This window comes from Salvia splendens, chromosome 21, assembly GCF_004379255.2.
Source record: "Salvia splendens isolate huo1 chromosome 21, SspV2, whole genome shotgun sequence".
Lineage (NCBI taxonomy): Eukaryota > Viridiplantae > Streptophyta > Magnoliopsida > Lamiales > Lamiaceae > Salvia > Salvia splendens.
This window is the reverse complement of record NC_056052.1, coordinates 23,258,093-23,277,045: the sequence shown is the minus strand read 5'-3', so window position 1 is coordinate 23,277,045 and position 18,953 is coordinate 23,258,093. Positions and strand designations below refer to the sequence as shown.

General features: G+C 38.3%; 2 protein-coding genes and 1 pseudogene across 2 annotated transcripts; all 3 read right to left on the bottom strand.

Moving 5' to 3' along the window:
• Nucleotides 1-2,871: 2,871 nt before the first annotated feature.
• LOC121783853 lies at nucleotides 2,872-4,841 on the bottom strand (annotated as a pseudogene).
• An 864-nt stretch (nucleotides 4,842-5,705) lies between these two features.
• LOC121784395 lies at nucleotides 5,706-7,151 on the bottom strand. The gene is made up of 2 exons (XM_042182541.1): nucleotides 6,837-7,151; nucleotides 5,706-6,308 (listed from the first exon to the last, which is right to left on the bottom strand). The coding sequence occupies exons 1-2, from the start codon at nucleotides 7,149-7,151 to the stop codon at nucleotides 5,706-5,708; spliced, it is 918 nt and encodes a 305-aa protein (XP_042038475.1).
• Nucleotides 7,152-15,732: 8,581 nt separating this feature from the next.
• LOC121784394 lies at nucleotides 15,733-16,996 on the bottom strand. The gene is made up of 2 exons (XM_042182540.1): nucleotides 16,682-16,996; nucleotides 15,733-16,335 (listed from the first exon to the last, which is right to left on the bottom strand). The coding sequence occupies exons 1-2, from the start codon at nucleotides 16,994-16,996 to the stop codon at nucleotides 15,733-15,735; spliced, it is 918 nt and encodes a 305-aa protein (XP_042038474.1).
• Nucleotides 16,997-18,953: the final 1,957 nt, after the last annotated feature.

Here is an 18,953-nt window from a genome sequence, read left to right as displayed (position 1 = left end):
GTAATTCAAGGAAGGCAAAGAACTTCTTTTAGACATGTACAGAAAATGACATTTTATGTCGTATTGTACATTAAATTTTAGAATTTTAAATGATGTATATCCAATTAAAGAACACAAATTACTCTAAAATGGTTATAATTATTTCAATTAGAAGACTTGAGTCTACCATGAGCGAAAATAAGTAGATTGGACAAAATATTTTATTTCAACAGATGTTTTCATATTTTGGCTGTCTTATAATGTCGTCTATCTTGGTCTGGTCACTACAGATTTCATTCAGAGGAAGGTATAAATGATAACTCAAAAAAGGTGTGTTCCCTTCAAATCAATCTGGCTTTTATGATTAAGTAAAACCTCACGAATATGGATTCTTTTGAGATAACATGTCAATTCCTTTAGCACACTATTTGTGATACTAATTTGATGTGCAAAATTAATTGAACTGTCATTTGGTAATAAACAACCCAAGTTGAATAAAGTTCATGTTTTTGTGCTACAAAGTGTTTCTAAGAAAATGATTTTAGCTAGAGAGGAAAGAGTGATGATTAAACATGTTCTAGTTGGTAAGATATTTCTCCTCTAACAATTATGTTTCTCATCTAATGTGCGTGAATGTGGATATGTGTCAGTTGTAATTCAAGGAAGACATAAGGAACTTCTTTTAGACGTATATAGAAAATTAGATTTTTTGTCGTATTGTGCATTAAATTTTAGAATTTCAGTAATTTGGTTGTATTGCTCTGCATGAAACAAATCTTGGTGTATGTGATCCATGTGAATTGAAGTGGCTAATGACGCAATACATAGGATATTTATTGAGAAAAAAATCGAAGGCAGTTAGGGATGCCTGAATTTTGGGTTATTGAAAAGTTAAATAAACAAAAAGCATTGGGATGCCGAATTTCAAACATAAATTAATAAGATTTGTATTGTGAATTAAACGAAATAATGTTGTCCGTATATATATGAGATGAGGCCATGTTCTTTGAATTTTGGGTATAGATTTCTTCAAAATGTTTTTGAAATTTTATTTGGTTTTCGAGTAAAATATAATCATCACACAAAAAATGTTTTGGTGCATTCTTACATAATGTCCTTGTTGAAATAAAGGCAAATTATAATAGCTTGTTTATGAAAGTATTTAAATTCTTCTTATCTATACATCATTCAGAGTTGCGATCAATGTCGAACCAATTTTAAAGACCGAACTAAAGACCAAATCTGGGCCATTAGATCAAGTTTATTTGATGAGATGTGCTGATGTGTAAATTTTTTGGTCTTCATTACAAGCCCATTTTACTTCATTGTATAGGTTTATTACTTCATTCCGTACGTAATACCTTGAAACTACAACATGTTTTTACTTTCTTCCAGTAAGTTTTGAAATGATTCAACATATGTTTCATTTGAATTCATTGACCTGAATTTTTACTTTATTTACATTAAAAAATGCAATTTATTCAAGTGCGTTTATTACTTCATTCAGAAACGTTATTACTTCATTGGATAAGGTTTATACTTCATTCCAGTAGGACTTCAAATGCTTCTACACATACTTCATTCTAATAATTTATTACATCATTCCATGTGTTTATTACATCATATCAGCGTTGTGGCGGTGGTGATAGATATTGTAGAGAGAAAGAACGGCACGCGACGGCGAAACCGCATTTACGTACTAGAATGAAGTAATGATCATACTGGAATGAAGTAAAAACCTACTAGAATGAAGTAAAAACCTACTGGAATGGAGTTAAATCTTCGTAACATGTTAGTATAACTTATTTACCTTCGGATGAATTAAAATAGGCTCGTAATGAAGGCGAAAATAATTGATAAATTTGTGTCTCTCATCCATAAAAAACTAGATCTAAAAACCCTAATTTGGTATGGTTCGGTGGTACGGTCTTTAAGAGTGGATTTGTCAATAATGGAACTCTATGAATTCATCTACAATTTTAAATTTTTCTTTATTTAATAGTAGTAAAATTTAATTAATGTTTCTTGTTTTGGACTGGGGAAAGGGGAGCAGGTCTGATCTTCACACCTCTCTTAAAGACATATTACTATATAAGCACGTTGTTTGAAATTTTAAAGAAATTTAATAGGTTGATTAATAGTTCACTTACATATAACTCGGTATTTTGACCCATAAATTAGATTTAAATTATTGTAACTTAATTTTGTTATATATTCTTTACGTTACTAGATTAATAGATAAGTTATATGATTCCAAAAATATCTTCTATCAACATTAATAAAATAATACAATCCATGCCTGAATATTCTATACAAAAAATCTACATATGTTTTTTTAAAAAAATAATTTTCAAGAGCCAAAAAAGGAGTATTAAGCACTAAGGGCGAAACATGATATTTTCAGTGTGCGGCTTAATTTTCTTCAAAATACTAGTGTATTAGAAAATGAATAATGCTATATATAGAATTCCCCTCCTGTAGCACTATAAATCTGTAATATATTATCATACTGATTTTTGTATTAAAAAAACAAAAACAAATACTCGTAACTCAGCCACCCTTCAAGTGGGCCATATTTCTTGGACCTTCAGTCCTTAACAATTACTGGGCCCATATTCCAGCCCATAGTGTTTATATTCTCAACTAATTACAACCAACTCACTTTAGCTACCCCTATCCATTAATAGGAGGAAAAGAATATGTTCATCATTATTTTCATATATCAAATGATTAGCGATTTTAATACAATATATCCTCTCAATTTACCAACTGCTTATCCTTTTATAATATGCCTTGAAAATTGATAACATATTCGTAATTTAAGAATGACATGTAGTAAAATAATGAATTTGAGTTAACGCAGTGATCCAAGTAATGAATAAATCAGTACAATAAATAGTTAAATTTTTCAATGATTACATTGGCTTAACATGAAAAAAGAGATATAATACTTTATGGTAGGACAATCAAATACTGCTACGACTATCAATTCTCTTCGATATCTCATCCACAAATTCTTCATATCACTTTTTTCACAATCAAATTTCTACAACTGGAATCCAAAATAATGTTTCGAATAAATTGCATAAGAAAAATTAATTCAAAATGGGGGCCCAATTAGTCGGTCACCTCTCATCCCCATCCCAATAATTTTTCATCTTGGGCCCAGTGGGCCCATCCTCCCCGAATAATTCCGCCGGCAGCGCCTGCACCACCTTATCCAACTGCCCCTTCAAACTCGCCGGCACCAACTTCTCCAGCCTCTTCACTTCCTCCACGCTGTCATGACTCCTCGTGGGCCCCCACTTCCTGTAGTAGTTCAGCCACGGCGGCTCCTCCACCCCCGCCGCCGCCACCACCGTGAACCTCGCCGCCGTGTCCATCACCATCGCGCTCCTCGCCGTGTCGTTCCTTATCCCCGCACTCCCCCCTCTCTGCAACACAACCCCCGCCGCCGCATACGTCGCGTGCCCGTTCAGCGACGAGTACCCCACAAACCTGTTCCCTCCGCGGCTGAATTCGAGCTTAGACGCATCCACCCACCGCCCGCCGCTGTGCTCCGCGAAGTAAACCCTGCGTAAAATCCCATCGAAATTGCTGATTCTCAGCGTCACATGCTCCCAGTCCCCCACGTGTGAGCCGATTTTCCCCAATGGGATTTTATCAACTATCCCAACCTTCGCCGTTGCCGGGCCGTTAAACGGGTAGAATATCCACACCTGGATATCCGTACCCGACCCGCCCAGAACCGGTTTCACGTGGAGATAAGCCTCCGCGCTCTCCAAATTCCCTTTCTTCACTTCATTGGCTCGTACTGCCTCGATCGGAAGGTCGAGCCAGTACGAACCGTCGTTCGAACCTCCGTGCGGGAGGTTCGAACCATCCGGTTCGACACGAACCGGATTCGATTCCTCCCCTTTCTTGTACAGCAAGACACCATTGCTGAAATACCAATTTACCGAAGAAGGAAGGTAGATTTCATCGGGATGGAAGTATATGAACGGTGCATACGATCGAAACACAGCTTCAATCTGTGCTAGATTAGGCATGGCGGATAGAATTGAGCTCTTGTTGAGTAAACAAGATAATGCAACTTCATTGCTTTGGACTGTAAACGTGCCTACGCTTACTGATTTAGCATTGCTCCCTCTTGTCTTCGGCCTTAATCCATACACGTTAAAATCCCCATTGGCGTTTCTCCAAATCAGGCTTTCAGTCTCTGCCTCGTCGGTGAAGTCGGACCGGACACATCGGATTTTGTCGAGAGGCGGCTTCTCCGACGAGGCCGTGACGACGAGCCCGACGGCTCTGAAGCCGTCGGGCGGAGTCGGGAGCCAGAAGTAGGCTGCTTCAGAATTAATGAGAGTGTAATCAGTTGGTTGCTTCAGAATTTCACCTGATTGGTCTGTTGCGTCTGTTTTGGCCACCAAACCGAAAAGTGGTTGGTTGTTGGGCTGGGCGTAGCAGCCAAGCATGGAGCTAGAAGCCATCTGGTATGTTGGAAGGTTCCAGAAAGGTCGCGCCTAAGTCGCCGGGGGCGGTCCAAATTTTGTGGAACGACGTGACTTGCCGGAGTTGCAGGCCGCCGAGATCGATCTCGCCGGTGGTAAAACCGCCACCGGGTGGAAGAGTGGGCGGTGGAGAAGGGAATTTGAAGAGGGTGTCGATTGGGAGAGCAGCCGGGGCGGCGGCGGCTCTGTTTGAGGAGGAGGAGGAGGTGGTGGGGAGACAGTTGCCCATGGCGATTATGTGAAAAAGAAGGAGAGCTTGGAAAGGTTGATAACGCTTTATTATACTACAAGAGTCATATTCAAGTTGAGAAATGAAGATGATCAAGTCGGCACTGGTCCCTACCTCTGTCCAGGACTCCAAGTATTTCTCTCGTACAAGTTTTTTTTAGAAGATCGATAATGATTTCTCATCTACCCGCACATATGACTCGAGCTTCCAATTTATTACACGGACGAAAAATGATTCACTAAATTTTATCGTTATTTTTGACATCCAAGTTTTTTTAAGATGGCCACTGATTGATTTTTATCTATTGTAAATTTTGATTCGAACCTCCAACCTATTAAATCGGCGAAAAGCAAAGCATCTTCCCAGTTCAGTTTTGCACTGTCCTCCTGGTCTGGAGAAATGAAACAAAAAAAACAGTAAATTAAGATTTGATACGATTTGATTGTTATTTAGATTAATCTCTAATTAATGCATATAACTCAAGCTTTGTTGTAACCTCTGAGGGAAAAGACGAAAAGCAGATTCTGTTGGCCACACATATACCCCATAAGATAGGAGAAAAGTCAAGACTGTCGGTGGTGTAACGTTGAAGTATTGTTAGCAATTTCTTTCGATTTCTTTTTGAATTAGTATTACGTTATGAAGAGAAAAAGGTAATGCGTTTATTTTTCGAAAAGCCCTCAGACGTATGAATGATGAACAAATGATAAGTATTCGATAAAAATCATGATAAGTACTAGCATGTCATTTTTTAGTTGAAGCATTTTGTATTGCATAAAAAAAGTAATCGCTGCAATTTCAGTTTTTCTTACAAAGAAGGCAAGATAAAAAACTATTTGTAAAACAAATTGTAGCTTACAATAAGCTAGCAGTACCATTATTATTATCTTAAACTATAATAAGTTCAAGATGAAAGAGGTATATATATACTAATACTACTATATTCTATTTTATCATATTTCATCTTCCTCATGAAATAACTCACTCTATACTTCGTCGCCACTCCAGTTTTTTTTTACCTTGGGTCCTGTGGGCCCATCCATCCCATAAACTTCATCAATCACCTTCACCAATTTATCCAATTCTTTCTTCAACGGTCCCGGCAGAAACTTCCTCACCTTCCTCACTTCCGCAGCAGTATCATACTGCTTCGTGGGCCCCCACTTGCTCTGATAACTCAGCCACGGCGGCTCCACCACGGCCTCCGCCTCCCCCTCTGACGCCACCAACACGAACCTCGCCCCTGTATCCACCACCTTGTTGCTCTTGGCCCAATCATTCCTTATCCCGACCCCATCCCCAGGTCCCTGCAGATACAGCCCCGGCTCGTTATTCGCAGCGTGCCCGTTCTTCGAAGAATACCATGCAAACCTATTCCCGCTTTCAAACTGCAACAGAGAAGCATTAACCCATTTCCCCCCACTGTGTTGGGAGAAATACACTTTGTCAAGAACCCCATCCACGTTTCTCACTCTCAGCGTCACGTGCTCCCAGTCGCTCACATGCTCCCCGATTCTCCCCAGCGACACTCTCTTAATAAACTTTATTTTCGCAGTCGCGTGACCGTTGAAAGGATAAAACATCCACACCTGAACAGTGGTGGACGCAAATAAAAATTTTAATAAAGGCTAAATTAATTTTATAATTTTCTAAGCATTAATTTCATAAATACTAACACATTTTTTTTTAATTTATACTTTATCTATCCACTAAAAATAGTCTCATGGGTAGACAACACGAATTTTAATGAAAAATTGGTTGAGTAAGAGAAAATTATAAAATTTGGATAAAGTATGAAAGAAAAAGTGAAAAAAAAATGGGTAAAGTATGAGAGAAAAAGAAAAATTAGATTAAATATTTTAGAGAAATTTTTATTTTTTGATGAGACTATTCTTTAAGGACAGATTGAAATGAAAAAATTGATTGGCAGCACTTTAGTGGTTCCGCCCATACACCTAAATACATGGACGGACAGCAAGGTTGAGGGGCTTAAGCCCCTAATAAACATGCTTTTTTTTTTTCCTTTTGTAATTTGTTTAAAAATTATATCGATTATTTTTATGTAATTATTTTATAAAATGGCCCATATTGTTGATGATTTTTGCGTCCACCCTTGCCTGAATATCTGTGAACGCCCCGTTCTCAACGCCCGGTTTGAAGTGGACGTACGCCTCCGCGCTTGCTATATCACCGTGGCTAACCCTATCCCGACCTCCCTTGTCGGCCGGGAGGTCAATCCAGTACGAGCCGTCCGGATCATCTCCCTTAGGGAGGTTCGCCCCATCTGGCTCGATCTGGAGAGGCTTCGACTCCTTCCCTTTCTTGTAAAGTAAGGCGCCGTTGCGGAAAAACCAATCAACGGATGAGGGGAGGTATTCTTCGTCGGGATGGAGATAAAGATAGGGAGCGTAGGCTCGGAACAAGTCTTCCATTTGGGTTCGGGTGAGCGGCGTGTTGATAGGGAGAGGATTGGAAGCTGCTCCCCCCAGTAATAGCAACACATATGTAAGAAGAAGAAACATCGACAATTTACTCATCTTGCTGGGATTAAACCATAATCCTCCTTCGGTATAAGAAGATGAAGAGCTGCAAAGAAATGAATCCTTTGACATGATCATCCTACCTCATAAATTGTCTGCGTTTCTGTTTAATAACCAACCCCATTAACTCTTATATTTATATCTTTGATAATTAGAGGAGTTATGATTGTGAAATTCGGCTTCATTGATTCCAGATTATAAAAACAATCTCTATTTAATTCGTCACAAAATCCTCTCGTCAAACATTATAAATTATAAAGATCTGAAGATTGTGATTACAAAGTCAAAAGTGAACTTAGCTAAATATTTCAGTCAACGCACTTACTTACTGGAAAAAATAACAAGATACACTTAATATATAATTGCATCAGATGGGACATGATAAAAAATAAAATTTAGCTTTACATATGACAAAAAAAAAGGTAAGTGTATAATGCGTATTCATAATAAAACTTAATATTGTAAACACGCAATCAAATTTGATATATAAAATCTTCTGAATAATTTAAAGAAATCGTAATCAGAGAAATAATATAAAAATACAAAAAAATCATACTAATATATAAATATATAGTTACATCTTAGTATCAAAAAATATTGCGTACAATTTTTGTTAAGTTGTTGGACTAGTATTAAGTACTCCACTCAGTTATTAATTAATCAGTAGAATTATAATTCTTAATCAAATTTAGTACCGACTTAATAAAATTTCTGAGTTCCTGCGGCAGCTAGGGGTGTGCATTCAGGTTTCGGTTCGGTTTTTTGCCAAAACCGAACCAAAACCGAAAAAACCGAATTTAGTTCAAAATCCAAACCTAACCGAACCCGAAAAACCGAAAAACCGAAAACCGAACTTAAAAAACCAAAAAACCCGAACAAACCGAAAAACCTGAAAAAAATAAATATAATATAAATATATATTTATATATGTGTATTTTATTTTATTTTATATATACTAATAGAATATTTATATATAATATAAAATTAATAACACATATAATATATATTATATAGTAGAATATATTAAAAGAATATATATATATTATATATAATATAATATATTAAATTAATAGAATATATATATAATTCGGTTTTTCGGTTTTTCGGTTTTTTTCTTCGCCCGAACCGAACCGAACCGAAAAACCAAATTTTTTTTATTTTTAAAACTGAACCGAACCGAAAAACCGAAAAACCGAAAAAACCGAACCGAATTTCAAAATTTCGGTTTGGTTCGGTTCGGATATTCGGTTTCCGATTTTTTTGCTCACCCCTAGCGGCAGCGGATCTATTTAACGTTTAAGATTTGTGAAACTGATCATTAATCTTAGCATTATAGTCATTTAATATGGTTATTTTAACCGTTTCTACTTATCTAGGGTTTGCGAAACTTCTTCTAGCCACGTCAGATTATTAATTATTCTTTTTATTATTAACTTAGTCGCAGTGGATTCTCACAATATCACCAATTATTTGTCAGATAATTACAATGCTCTGTCTAATTACTTAACGAACCCTTCATTTCAAAATCTCAAACAGTATATTTTGGATTCTCAAAGATGTAGTCTGTATTGAATGGATAAAAACAATTAACTTCGGAGTTATTTGTAATACAGTATATAATAGTTTGAACTAAAAAAATGGTCTGAATTTTAAAAAAACTAAAAAATAAGGATATTCTCTAATTCTTAAGCTAACCACATAAACTTTGAATTTTTATGATTTTTTTCACAAAATTAATTTATTCTAAATTTTATCTGCTGTGTTCATCGGAAGTGCCAACATTGCAAAAAACGACAAGTAATACAACAATGTCATTGATCAGAAGAAGGCAACTTTTTAGATTTTTTTTACTTTTCCCTGTTAATAAAATTTTTCGAAAATCACTCATGATTACTAGTAATTTATAATTGTTGAAATTTGAAGAGAATGATTTCTGAAAAAAAATCATCAAATTTTAAATCACATAATTTAATAAAATTATATAATCAAACTAAATTTTATATGCAAATTCTTACATAATTATGTCAAATAAAAAATTAAACACTAGTAATTAATATATATAAATGAAATCAATCACCATCCTAACTAAATGTCATTTAAAATATAATAATTAAAATCATATCAATTCATAATTAAAATGTCAAGTATCTTGCTCTTCTAATTATAATTAAATCATTTGATAAAATTATTTTAGAAAACATAAATTTTATTAAAATTTCATTATAATTAAACATAAATGCTTACTCTGTGTAACGAGATCTTCTTTTTCATCTCAAATGATCCCAACATTTAGGCCTTAAACTATAATTAATTCATTTAATTAAGTGTTGGGATTAGATGAATGAGGCGTTGAGGATTAAGAACTTGGAGATTTCGAATCTTGAAGAGAATTTCCTTCTTGGAATATTGGAATGGAATTGTGTAAAAGCTACTGTACAAAGCTAACTAAAAGATTAGCTATTTAACAAACTAACGGCTATTTTTAATCCTACGGCTAGGATTAAATCTTGACTACCAACCAGATCTAATGGCTGTTAAAACGAGTTGTCATAGCAGCCGAGCTCTTCTTCATGTTTTGATCTTTCTCTCCAGATCACGGAGCTGCCGAGCTTGTTGCCGAACTGCCGAACTACCGAACTGCCGAACTTGCGAACTGCCGAACTTGCGAACTGGCGAACTTGCCGAACTTGCCGAACTCGGTGCGCGAACTGCCGAGCTATCACAATCTACCAACAAATTGCAACTGAGCAATTAATGTCTTCACAAATCTCCACCTTCATTGACCAGTTGGAATTGTGGCTCTCTGCAAGCCAACCAACTCCAAACAAAACTCAAATTTCTCTCTTGTCAACGGCTTTGTCAGCATATCCGCAGGGTTCTCCTTTGTATCCACCTTGAACAATCTGACCCTACCTTTCTCCACCTCTTCTCTCACAAAATGTAGCCGCACATCTATGTGCTTGCTACGTTCGTGGAATACCTGGTGCCTCGCTAAACACAATGCACCGTTGTTATCACACCCTATGGGAATGACTTGCTGCTTTACCCCAAAATCTGCAGCTATCCCTCTCAACCAAAAACTTTCTTTAACCGCAGACGTAAGGGCAATATACTCGGCCTCGGTTGTGGACAATGCCACCACATCTTGCAACATTGACTTCCAACTCACAGCCGAACCATACAAGGTGAAAATGTATCCGGACTGAGACCTCCTTGTATCAACATTGCCTGCGAAATCACTATCACAGAACCCCATCAACACCTCAGTCTCTTTTCCAGCATCAGCTTTGAACAAGATCCCAATATCTCCAGCTCCCTTGAGATATCTGAGTATCCATCTTAAAGCCAGCCAATGCTCCTTTCCATGGTTGCTCATGAATCTGCTTGTGCAGCTTATTGCTTGAGCCACATCTGGCCTGGTTCCAATCATTGCATACATAACACTCCCTACAATGTTTGCATACGGGATAGCTTCCATTTCCTGCCTTTCTTCCTCTGTCTTCGGTGATTGCTCCATTGATAGCCTGAAATGCTGTGCTAATGGAGTCTTTGTCAGTTTAGTATCCTCCATCCTAAACCTCTTGACGACTCTGGAAATATAGTCAGTTTGATTCAACCACAACTCTCCTTTCTGCCTGTTTCTGACTATATTCATACCCAGAATTCGTTTGGCTCCACCTAGGTCCTTCATATCAAATGCAGACCCCAGATCATCCTTCACCTTCTGTACTTCTTGCTGCGAGGCTCCTGCCACCAACATATCATCCACGTACAGAAGTAAATAAGCAACAGTAACACCTTTCCTCTTCTTTATGTACACACACTCATCATACTTGGACCTCACAAACCCATTCTTGAGTACATGGTCATCAAATTTTTTATGCCATTGCCTACTAGCTTGCTTGAGACCATATATGCTCTTCTTGAGCAGACACACCTTGTCTTCCATCCCTGGCTTAATGAACCCCTCAGGCTGAGACATGTAGATAGTTTCCTCCAAGTCTCCATGCAAGAATGCTGTTCTTACATCCAATTGCTCGAGTTCCCAGTTCATTCTTGTCACCACAGCCAAGAGAATCCTAATTGATGTGTGCTTGACTACGGGTGAGAACACCTCATTGTAGTCCACCCCATATTCCTGAGTGAATCCTCTGGCTACCAACCTAGCCTTGAACCTTATTTGTTCATTATCAGCGGACTCAATCTTTTTCTTGAAAAGCCATTTGCAGCTGACTAATTTTCTGCCCTCCACCTTATCTACCAGGATCCAAGTCCCATTCTTGATGAGGGAATCTATCTCCTCAATCATAGCCTTTAACCATCTGTCTTTTTCTTTGCAATTCATGGCCTCTGCATAAGAGCCAGGCTCTGCAAAGTCTAATTCTTCAGCCACACAGAGAGCAAAGTACAACATCTCTGCATCTGCAAATCTGCTTGGTGGCCTTACATTCTGCCTTCTTGTCCTGTCTCTTGCTAGTTGATAATCTCTCAGGTTAGTTTCTCCAGCTACAGTTACTGGAGTATCTCCATCAGAGCCTTCAGATTCTGATGAGTCATCCATTCCCCCAACCTCAACACTAGCACCAGGCACAGAAGTTTCAGCATTCCCAGATGGCTTTTCGGTTTTCTTGAAGGGCAGCTCAGTCTCAGTGAACACCACATCTCTGCTCACAACTACCTTCTGCATTCCAGGCTCCAAGCACCAGAGTCTATAGCCTTTTACCCCAGATTGATAGCCCAACATCACACATCTTAAAGCTCTTGCATCTAACTTTGTTTGCTTCATATAGGCATATGCTTTACACCCAAAAATCTTGAGTTGTGAGTAATCTCCATAACTTCCATACCATCTCAAGTCCGGAGTGTCACTTTTAATGCTAGAGGAAGGGCATTTATTTATTAATTTGACAGCAGTGGACACAGCCTCTGCCCAAAACCTTTTCTCCATACCCGAGGTGAACAACATGCACCTTACCCTCTCCATAATAGTTCTATTAGCCCGCTCCGCTACACCATTCTGCTGGGGATTTAAGGGGACGGTTCTATGCCTCTTAATGCCCCTAGACTGACAAAAGGTCTCAAACTCTTTAGATAGGAACTCCAAACCATTGTCAGTCCTTAATCACTTGACTGCACAGCCTTTCTCTTTCTCCACAATTAGGCACCACTCCCTAAACTTGGAGAAAGCCTCTGACTTCTCCTTTAGTATGTAAACCCACATCTTTCTAGAGTAGTCATCTATTACTGTCATGTAATATCTCCCTCCCCCAACAGATAGAACCGGAGAAGGCCCCCACAAGTCGCTGTGCACATAATCAAGTGGGGCAGTGGAGGTGTGTTTACCTTTCTGATATAAAAGCTTCTTGGCTTTGCTCAGGATGCATTCTTCACATGGTTTGCCGGATCTTTCTTCAGATCCTTCAATCACATCCCTTTTCATCAGTTCTTTAATGCTCCTATCAGCTGGATGCCCAAGCCTTAAATGCCAAAGCTCCATAGACCCTGACTTCACTGCATTTGCCTGAGCAGCATCTCTGACAGCAGATCCACATAGATAATACAAGCTGCCATTTCTTTTGCCTCTAAGCACCAAACTTCCACTTCTCCTGACTTCCATTGCCCCATTAACAGAACCAAAAGAGCAGCCCTTCTTTTCAAGGGACCCCAAAGATATCAGATTACGTTTTACTTCAGGTATGTATCTGACATTACTCAAGATCATAGTGGAGTTATCTTCAAGCTTGAATCGAACACTCCCAATTCCTTTAACCTGGCACACTTGGTTGTTGCCCAACACCACAGTCCCTTGTGCCCCTGAAATCTCTTCAAATAGCTCAACACTGGGACACATGTGAAAACTACATCCGGAATCAAGAATCCATGATCCTACTCCCGGCCATTCCATCACATTCAAGGCATGAGTGGTCTCTTGCTCCTCAACACAATCGGAGCTGGGCTTGGGGTTGTCACCTTCTTGGGCTTGCTTCCGCTTCCAAGCGAAGCAATCTTTCTTGAGATGCCCCGGCTTCTTGCACCAATGGCAAGAGCGTGTCTCTTTCTGGCCGCTCCCATTAAACTTGGGGGCTTCCTTGTCCTTCTTGAATCCCCTTTTTCCCTTGAACTTTTTGATAGTCAAGCTCTCGGGGACTACCTGAGTTCCTTGGTCCCCATTCTTCTGCAATTCCTTTGATCTGAGGGCCGACTGAACCTGTAGCAAAGTCACAGTCCCCTCCCTTCCAAACAGAATTGCATCCCGCATCTGATCGTATGTTTTAGGCAGGGCATTCAATAGGAGTATGGCCTTATCCTCTTCCCCGATGGTGACGTCGATGTTCTCAAGATCATCGATTGCCTTTCCGAAATCTTCCAATTGCTCCAAAATATTATTCTCCTCACTAAAGCGGTATGAATACAGCCGCTGCTTCATAAAAAGTCGATTGGCAAGGGATTTTGTCATGTACAACTCCTCGCACTTCTCAAGAATTCCGATCGCCGTAGTCTCCTTTGAAACTTCTCGCAAGACCTTGTCTCCGAGAGATAACACTACCACGCTATGCGCTTTAGCAAGTACCTCAGCTCGCTTCTGTTTTGATCTCTCATCGAGAACTACTTCCGGATCATCTTTGTTGAGTGCATCCGCCAACCCTTGCTGGATTAGCAACGCCTTGATCTTCATTCTCCACAAACCGAAATCATTTTTTCCGGTAAACTTTTCTGCTTCAAATCGCGAAGCCATTGAAATCGATTTTAGGGCTTGATCGATTCACCACTGGAGCTTTCCCACAGACGGCGCCACTTGTTGGGATTAGATGAATGAGGCGTTGAGGATTAAGAACTTGGAGATTTCGAATCTTGAAGAGAATTTCCTTCTTGGAATATTGGAATGGAATTGTGTAAAAGCTATTGTACAAAGCTAACTAAAAGATTAGCTATTTAACAAACTAACGGCTATTTTTAATCCTACGGCTAGGATTAAATCTTGACTACCAACCAGATCTAATGGCTGTTAAAACGAGTTGTCATAGCAGCCGAGCTCTTCTTCATGTTTTGATCTTTCTCTCCAGATCACGGAGCTGCCGAGCTTGTTGCCGAACTGCCGAACTACCGAACTGCCGAACTTGCGAACTGCCGAACTTGCGAACTGGCGAACTTGCCGAACTTGCCGAACTCGGTGCGCGAACTGCCGAGCTATCACAATCTACCAACAAATTGCAACTGAGCAATTAATGTCTTCACATTAAGTAATTTAGAAATTATAAATTTTCTAAAAATTTCTTTATATTCATCATAAATGCTCCATATTTCTAATAAGATCTCCTTTTTCATCTCAGATTGAGTAGTAGTAATTTTATTTTATTAGTATTCGGGTAATCAAAATAATATTTTAACGATCAATATGATGGAGTGGCTAATTAATTTAATACTACTCCTCTAGTAAGAGAACCTAAGCAGTGTAATCAATGAGTGAAAAATATAGTACTCCCTCCGTCCCGGACTACTCGCACATTTCCTTTTCGGCACGGAGATTAAGGAATGAGTGTATAACAAAGTCAACAATTGCGGCTGTAGGTGATAATTTTTACTAAAAATGGAAATAGTGCAAATAACTTGGGACGCCCAGAAAGAAAATAAGTGTAAGTAGTCCAGGACGGAGGGAGTACTAACAGACATCATTAATTTGTAATTGGCTCCTCTCTCTATCTGATTATTCTATCTCTCTATCTCTATTTCTGTTTATATATCTCTCCATCTCTATTTCTGTTTATCTCTATCTCTATCTATATCTATTTTGTTTGTATATCTCTTTATCTTTATCTCTATCTCCATCTCTATCGGTTTTGGACTATCCACAATTTCCGTTCACTTCTCTTCCATCTCTTATATAAGAGCACAACTAAGTAACAAACAGAACCCTCTTCAATGGTTCGGCATCGGCTAAGCCCCTGCTAGAGCGGCGGCTTGGCCCATGCTGCCTCGTTGTTGGGGCCAACTGGTGACCAAAGAAATGTCATTAAAGAAGTTGGCCCCAAAGGGCAGCATGTGCGGTCCGTGGACGTAGTAACTCAAAAGGTGGATATTCACTCGCCACTACTCCCTCTAGATGATATGTGCATCCCTCGCCTCTTCAGCTTAGTCACCTTAAATCATCAATTCGATTCAAAGCATAATAATGCCTCCATCTTAAAAATCGCTACGATCTAAATTTGTTAAATTTGACAACCGGTGCAGTTTAAGATTTTGGTTTAATTATTTTTATGGTTCATTTTTATGCTTATTTTAAGATGTAATCGATAGAGATTGTTTTTATGTTTGGGTAGTAGTAAACTGTTTGAAATATTGAAAAATCGAAACTCTCAAATATTCTTTTTAAATATATTCTATAAATCACAAGATATATCCACCAGGCAAATAAACAGTTTTCTTACAAATATAAAGAAAACTGTTTGTAAAACAAAAAGTAGCATGTTTGACTCTATGCTTCATTGCCACTCCAATTATTTTTGACCTTGGGTCCCGTGGGCCCATCTGTCCCATAAACTTCATCAATCACGTTCACCAATTTATCCAACGCTTTCTTCAATTTTCCCAGCAGAAACTTCCTCACTCTCTTCACTTCCACAGCCGTATCATACTGCTTCGTGGGCCCCCACTTGCTCTGATAACTCAACCACGGCGGCTCCACCACGGCCTCCGCCTCCCCCTCCGACGCCACCACCACGAACCTCGCCCCCGTATCCACCACCTTGTTGCTCTTTGCCCAATCGTTCCTTATCCCGACCCCATTCCCGGGCCCCTGCAGATACAGCCCCGGCTCGTTGTTCCCAGCGTGCCCGTTCCTCGAAGAATACCATGCGAACCTATTCCCGCTTTCAAACTGCAGCAGAGAAGCATTAACCCATTTCCCCCCGCTGTGTTGGGAGAAATATACTCTGTCTAGAACTCCATCCACGTTCCTTACTCTTAGCGTCACGTGCTCCCAATCGCTCACGTGCTCGCCGACTTTCCCCAGCGACACTCTCTTAATAAACAATATTTTCGCAGTCGCGTGGCCGTTGAATGGATAAAACATCCACACCTGAATAGTGGCGGATGCAGATAAAAATATTAGCAAAGTATTAATTTTATAGTAATTTGATAAGGACAAAAAAAGTCTAAAATTTACTCAATACATCCATGATTAATTGACACGGATTGACCTGACACGGGTTTAAGAAATGTAGTGAAAATTACGTGTAAAAAGTTAGTGAAATGTTATGTACATTACCAAAAGTAGTAAAAATAATTGAGAATTAATTATAGACGGAAAAAAATGAAAGTTACGGTAATTAATCATGGACGGAGGGGGAGTTAAGTTAAAAGAAAAAAGTTAAATAGTAACAGCTTAAGCCCCTAGAGAGTCCTTAGTAGTTCCGCCCATGCACCTGAATATCTGTGAACTTCCCGTTCTCAACGCCCGGTTTGAAGTGGACGTACGCCTCTGCACTCGCTATATCCCCGTGGCTAACCCTATCCCGGCCTCCCTTGTCGGCCGGGAGGTCAATCCAGTACGAGCCATCCGGATAACCTTCCATAGGGAGGTTCGCGCCATCTGGCTCGATCCGGACCGGCCTCGACTCCTCCCCATTCTTATACAGCAATGCGCCGTTGCTGAAAAACCAATCCACCGAAGACGGGAGGTATTCTTCATCAGGGTGGAGATAAAGATACGGAGCGTAGGCGCGGAACAAGTCTTCCATTTGGGTTCGGGTTAGCGGCGAGTTGATTGGGAGAGGATTGGAAGCTGCTCCCCTCAATAATAGCAACACATATGTAAGAAGAAGTAACATCGACAATGCACATTTCTTGGTGGGATTAAACCCTAATCCTCCTTCGGTAGAAGATGAAGAGCAAAGAAATGAATCCTTTGTCATGATCATCCTACCTCAAAAATTGTCTACGTTTTTTATTTACTAACCAACCTCATTAACTCTACTATTTATATCTTTGATACTAAGAAGAGGAGTTATGATTGTGAAATTCGGTTTCATTGATTCCGGATTATAAAATCTATTAATGAACTCCTACTATTTAATTCGTCGCAAAATTGCAATCAACCTCCTCTCCTCAAACATTAAGAAGATCTGAAAATGTGATTATGAACTTAGCCTATTTTAGTATTTTAGTCAATGCACTTAACTGGAAAAAATTAAGAGATTCTTAAATTTTACTAGATTGGCCATGATAGAAAGTTAGCTGATCCATCCGATAAAGATTGTAAGTTATCAATTTGAGATGAAAAATAAGATCTTATAGACAGATCGAGCATTTATGAAGAACATAAACAAATTTTTCAGAAAATTTATGTATTTTCTCAAATAGTTTAATTATAGTTTATGCCCCATATTTTTGGATCATTTGAGATGAAAAAGAAGATCTTATTAGACAGAGGGAGCATTTATGATCAATATAAAGAAATTTTCAGAAAATTTATATTTTCTAAAATATTTTAACTATAGTTTATGGCCCAAAGTTTTGAATCATTTGTAAGAGGCCGCCGTGTTCAAGTTGAGAGTACCTCACCAATGCAAACTTTCTTTTCTTCAAATTTAAATATATGAATTATATATGGGATTATATTTTTTTTCCCCAAGAACAATTTCAGTCAAAAATATGATTTTTTGAATTACTCTAATTTAGCTCTTTCCTCAATTGTATTGTTTGTTTTTTTAGATAATAATTTTTTTAATTATATTGAACAATTTTTATATCATGGATAAAATCAGAAAATTAAATTCAAAATTAATGTATTTAGATTTTAAATGAAGGCTTAGAGAATTTACAGGTAAATAACTCTTTAATATTTTATGTTTAAGAATTCAATTTTATTTTTTATATTTTTTTAGTTCAAACTATTTTGACAAATAACTCCAAAATTATTTGTTTTTATCCCTTCAATACAGACTTACACCTTTGAGAATCCAAATACATGAATTGCGATTTTGAAATAAAGACTCCATAAGTAATTAGAGAAAGCATTGACATTTCACGCAAATAATTGGTGATATTAGAGACCGAGAGAGTTCCATTAAGACTAGGTTAACAATACTACTATGGAGTAGCTAATAATCTGACGTGGCTAGAAGAATTACTTACACAAACCCCATGAAAAAGTGGAAGATACAGTTACAATAACAATATTCAATGCACTATCAATGCCTATAATCATCAGTTTCATAAATTTTAAACGTTACTTTTAAATTAGTCCACTCTGGTTCAAACCCCACCACCCGCTGGGAGACTTTCGGCCTTAATTCGCAAGCCTAGTCGAGTAGGATTAATCCGATTCCGTCGAAGACAGATTCGGAACACCTGTGGTCAAACCAAAAAAAAATTAATCCATTCTATTTTAATTTGTAAAGTTTGACACATATTTTAAGAAAATAATTAGCGGATGTGTTTTCAACGGAGATAAACTATTAGTACTACATAGATTATAGTGTATTTTCTTAAATAAGAGGTGTTATAATAAACCCTAACCAGAAATCTTTGGTCTCATATCTCTAATTGCTCTATTACTAGGTCTGCACACGCACTAACATACAACTCTATCGCTATTTTTCATCACCAGTCCAATAATCTTTGGACTTGGGTCCGGTGGACCCATCTTTCCCAAAATCCCAAAAACTTGATCAATCACCTTCACCAATTTATCCA

Coding starts and splice junctions, on each gene's coding strand:
- LOC121784395 (XM_042182541.1), bottom strand. CDS start 7,151: ATGGAAGACTTGTTCCGAGCCTACGCTCCCTATCTTTATCTCCATCCC. Junction 6,309..6,836: donor GGGCGTTCACAGATATTCAG/GCAAGGGTGGAC, acceptor ACCACTGTTCAG/GTGTGGATGTTTTATCCTTT.
- LOC121784394 (XM_042182540.1), bottom strand. CDS start 16,996: ATGGAAGACTTGTTCCGCGCCTACGCTCCGTATCTTTATCTCCACCCT. Junction 16,336..16,681: donor GGAAGTTCACAGATATTCAG/GTGCATGGGCGG, acceptor GCCACTATTCAG/GTGTGGATGTTTTATCCATT.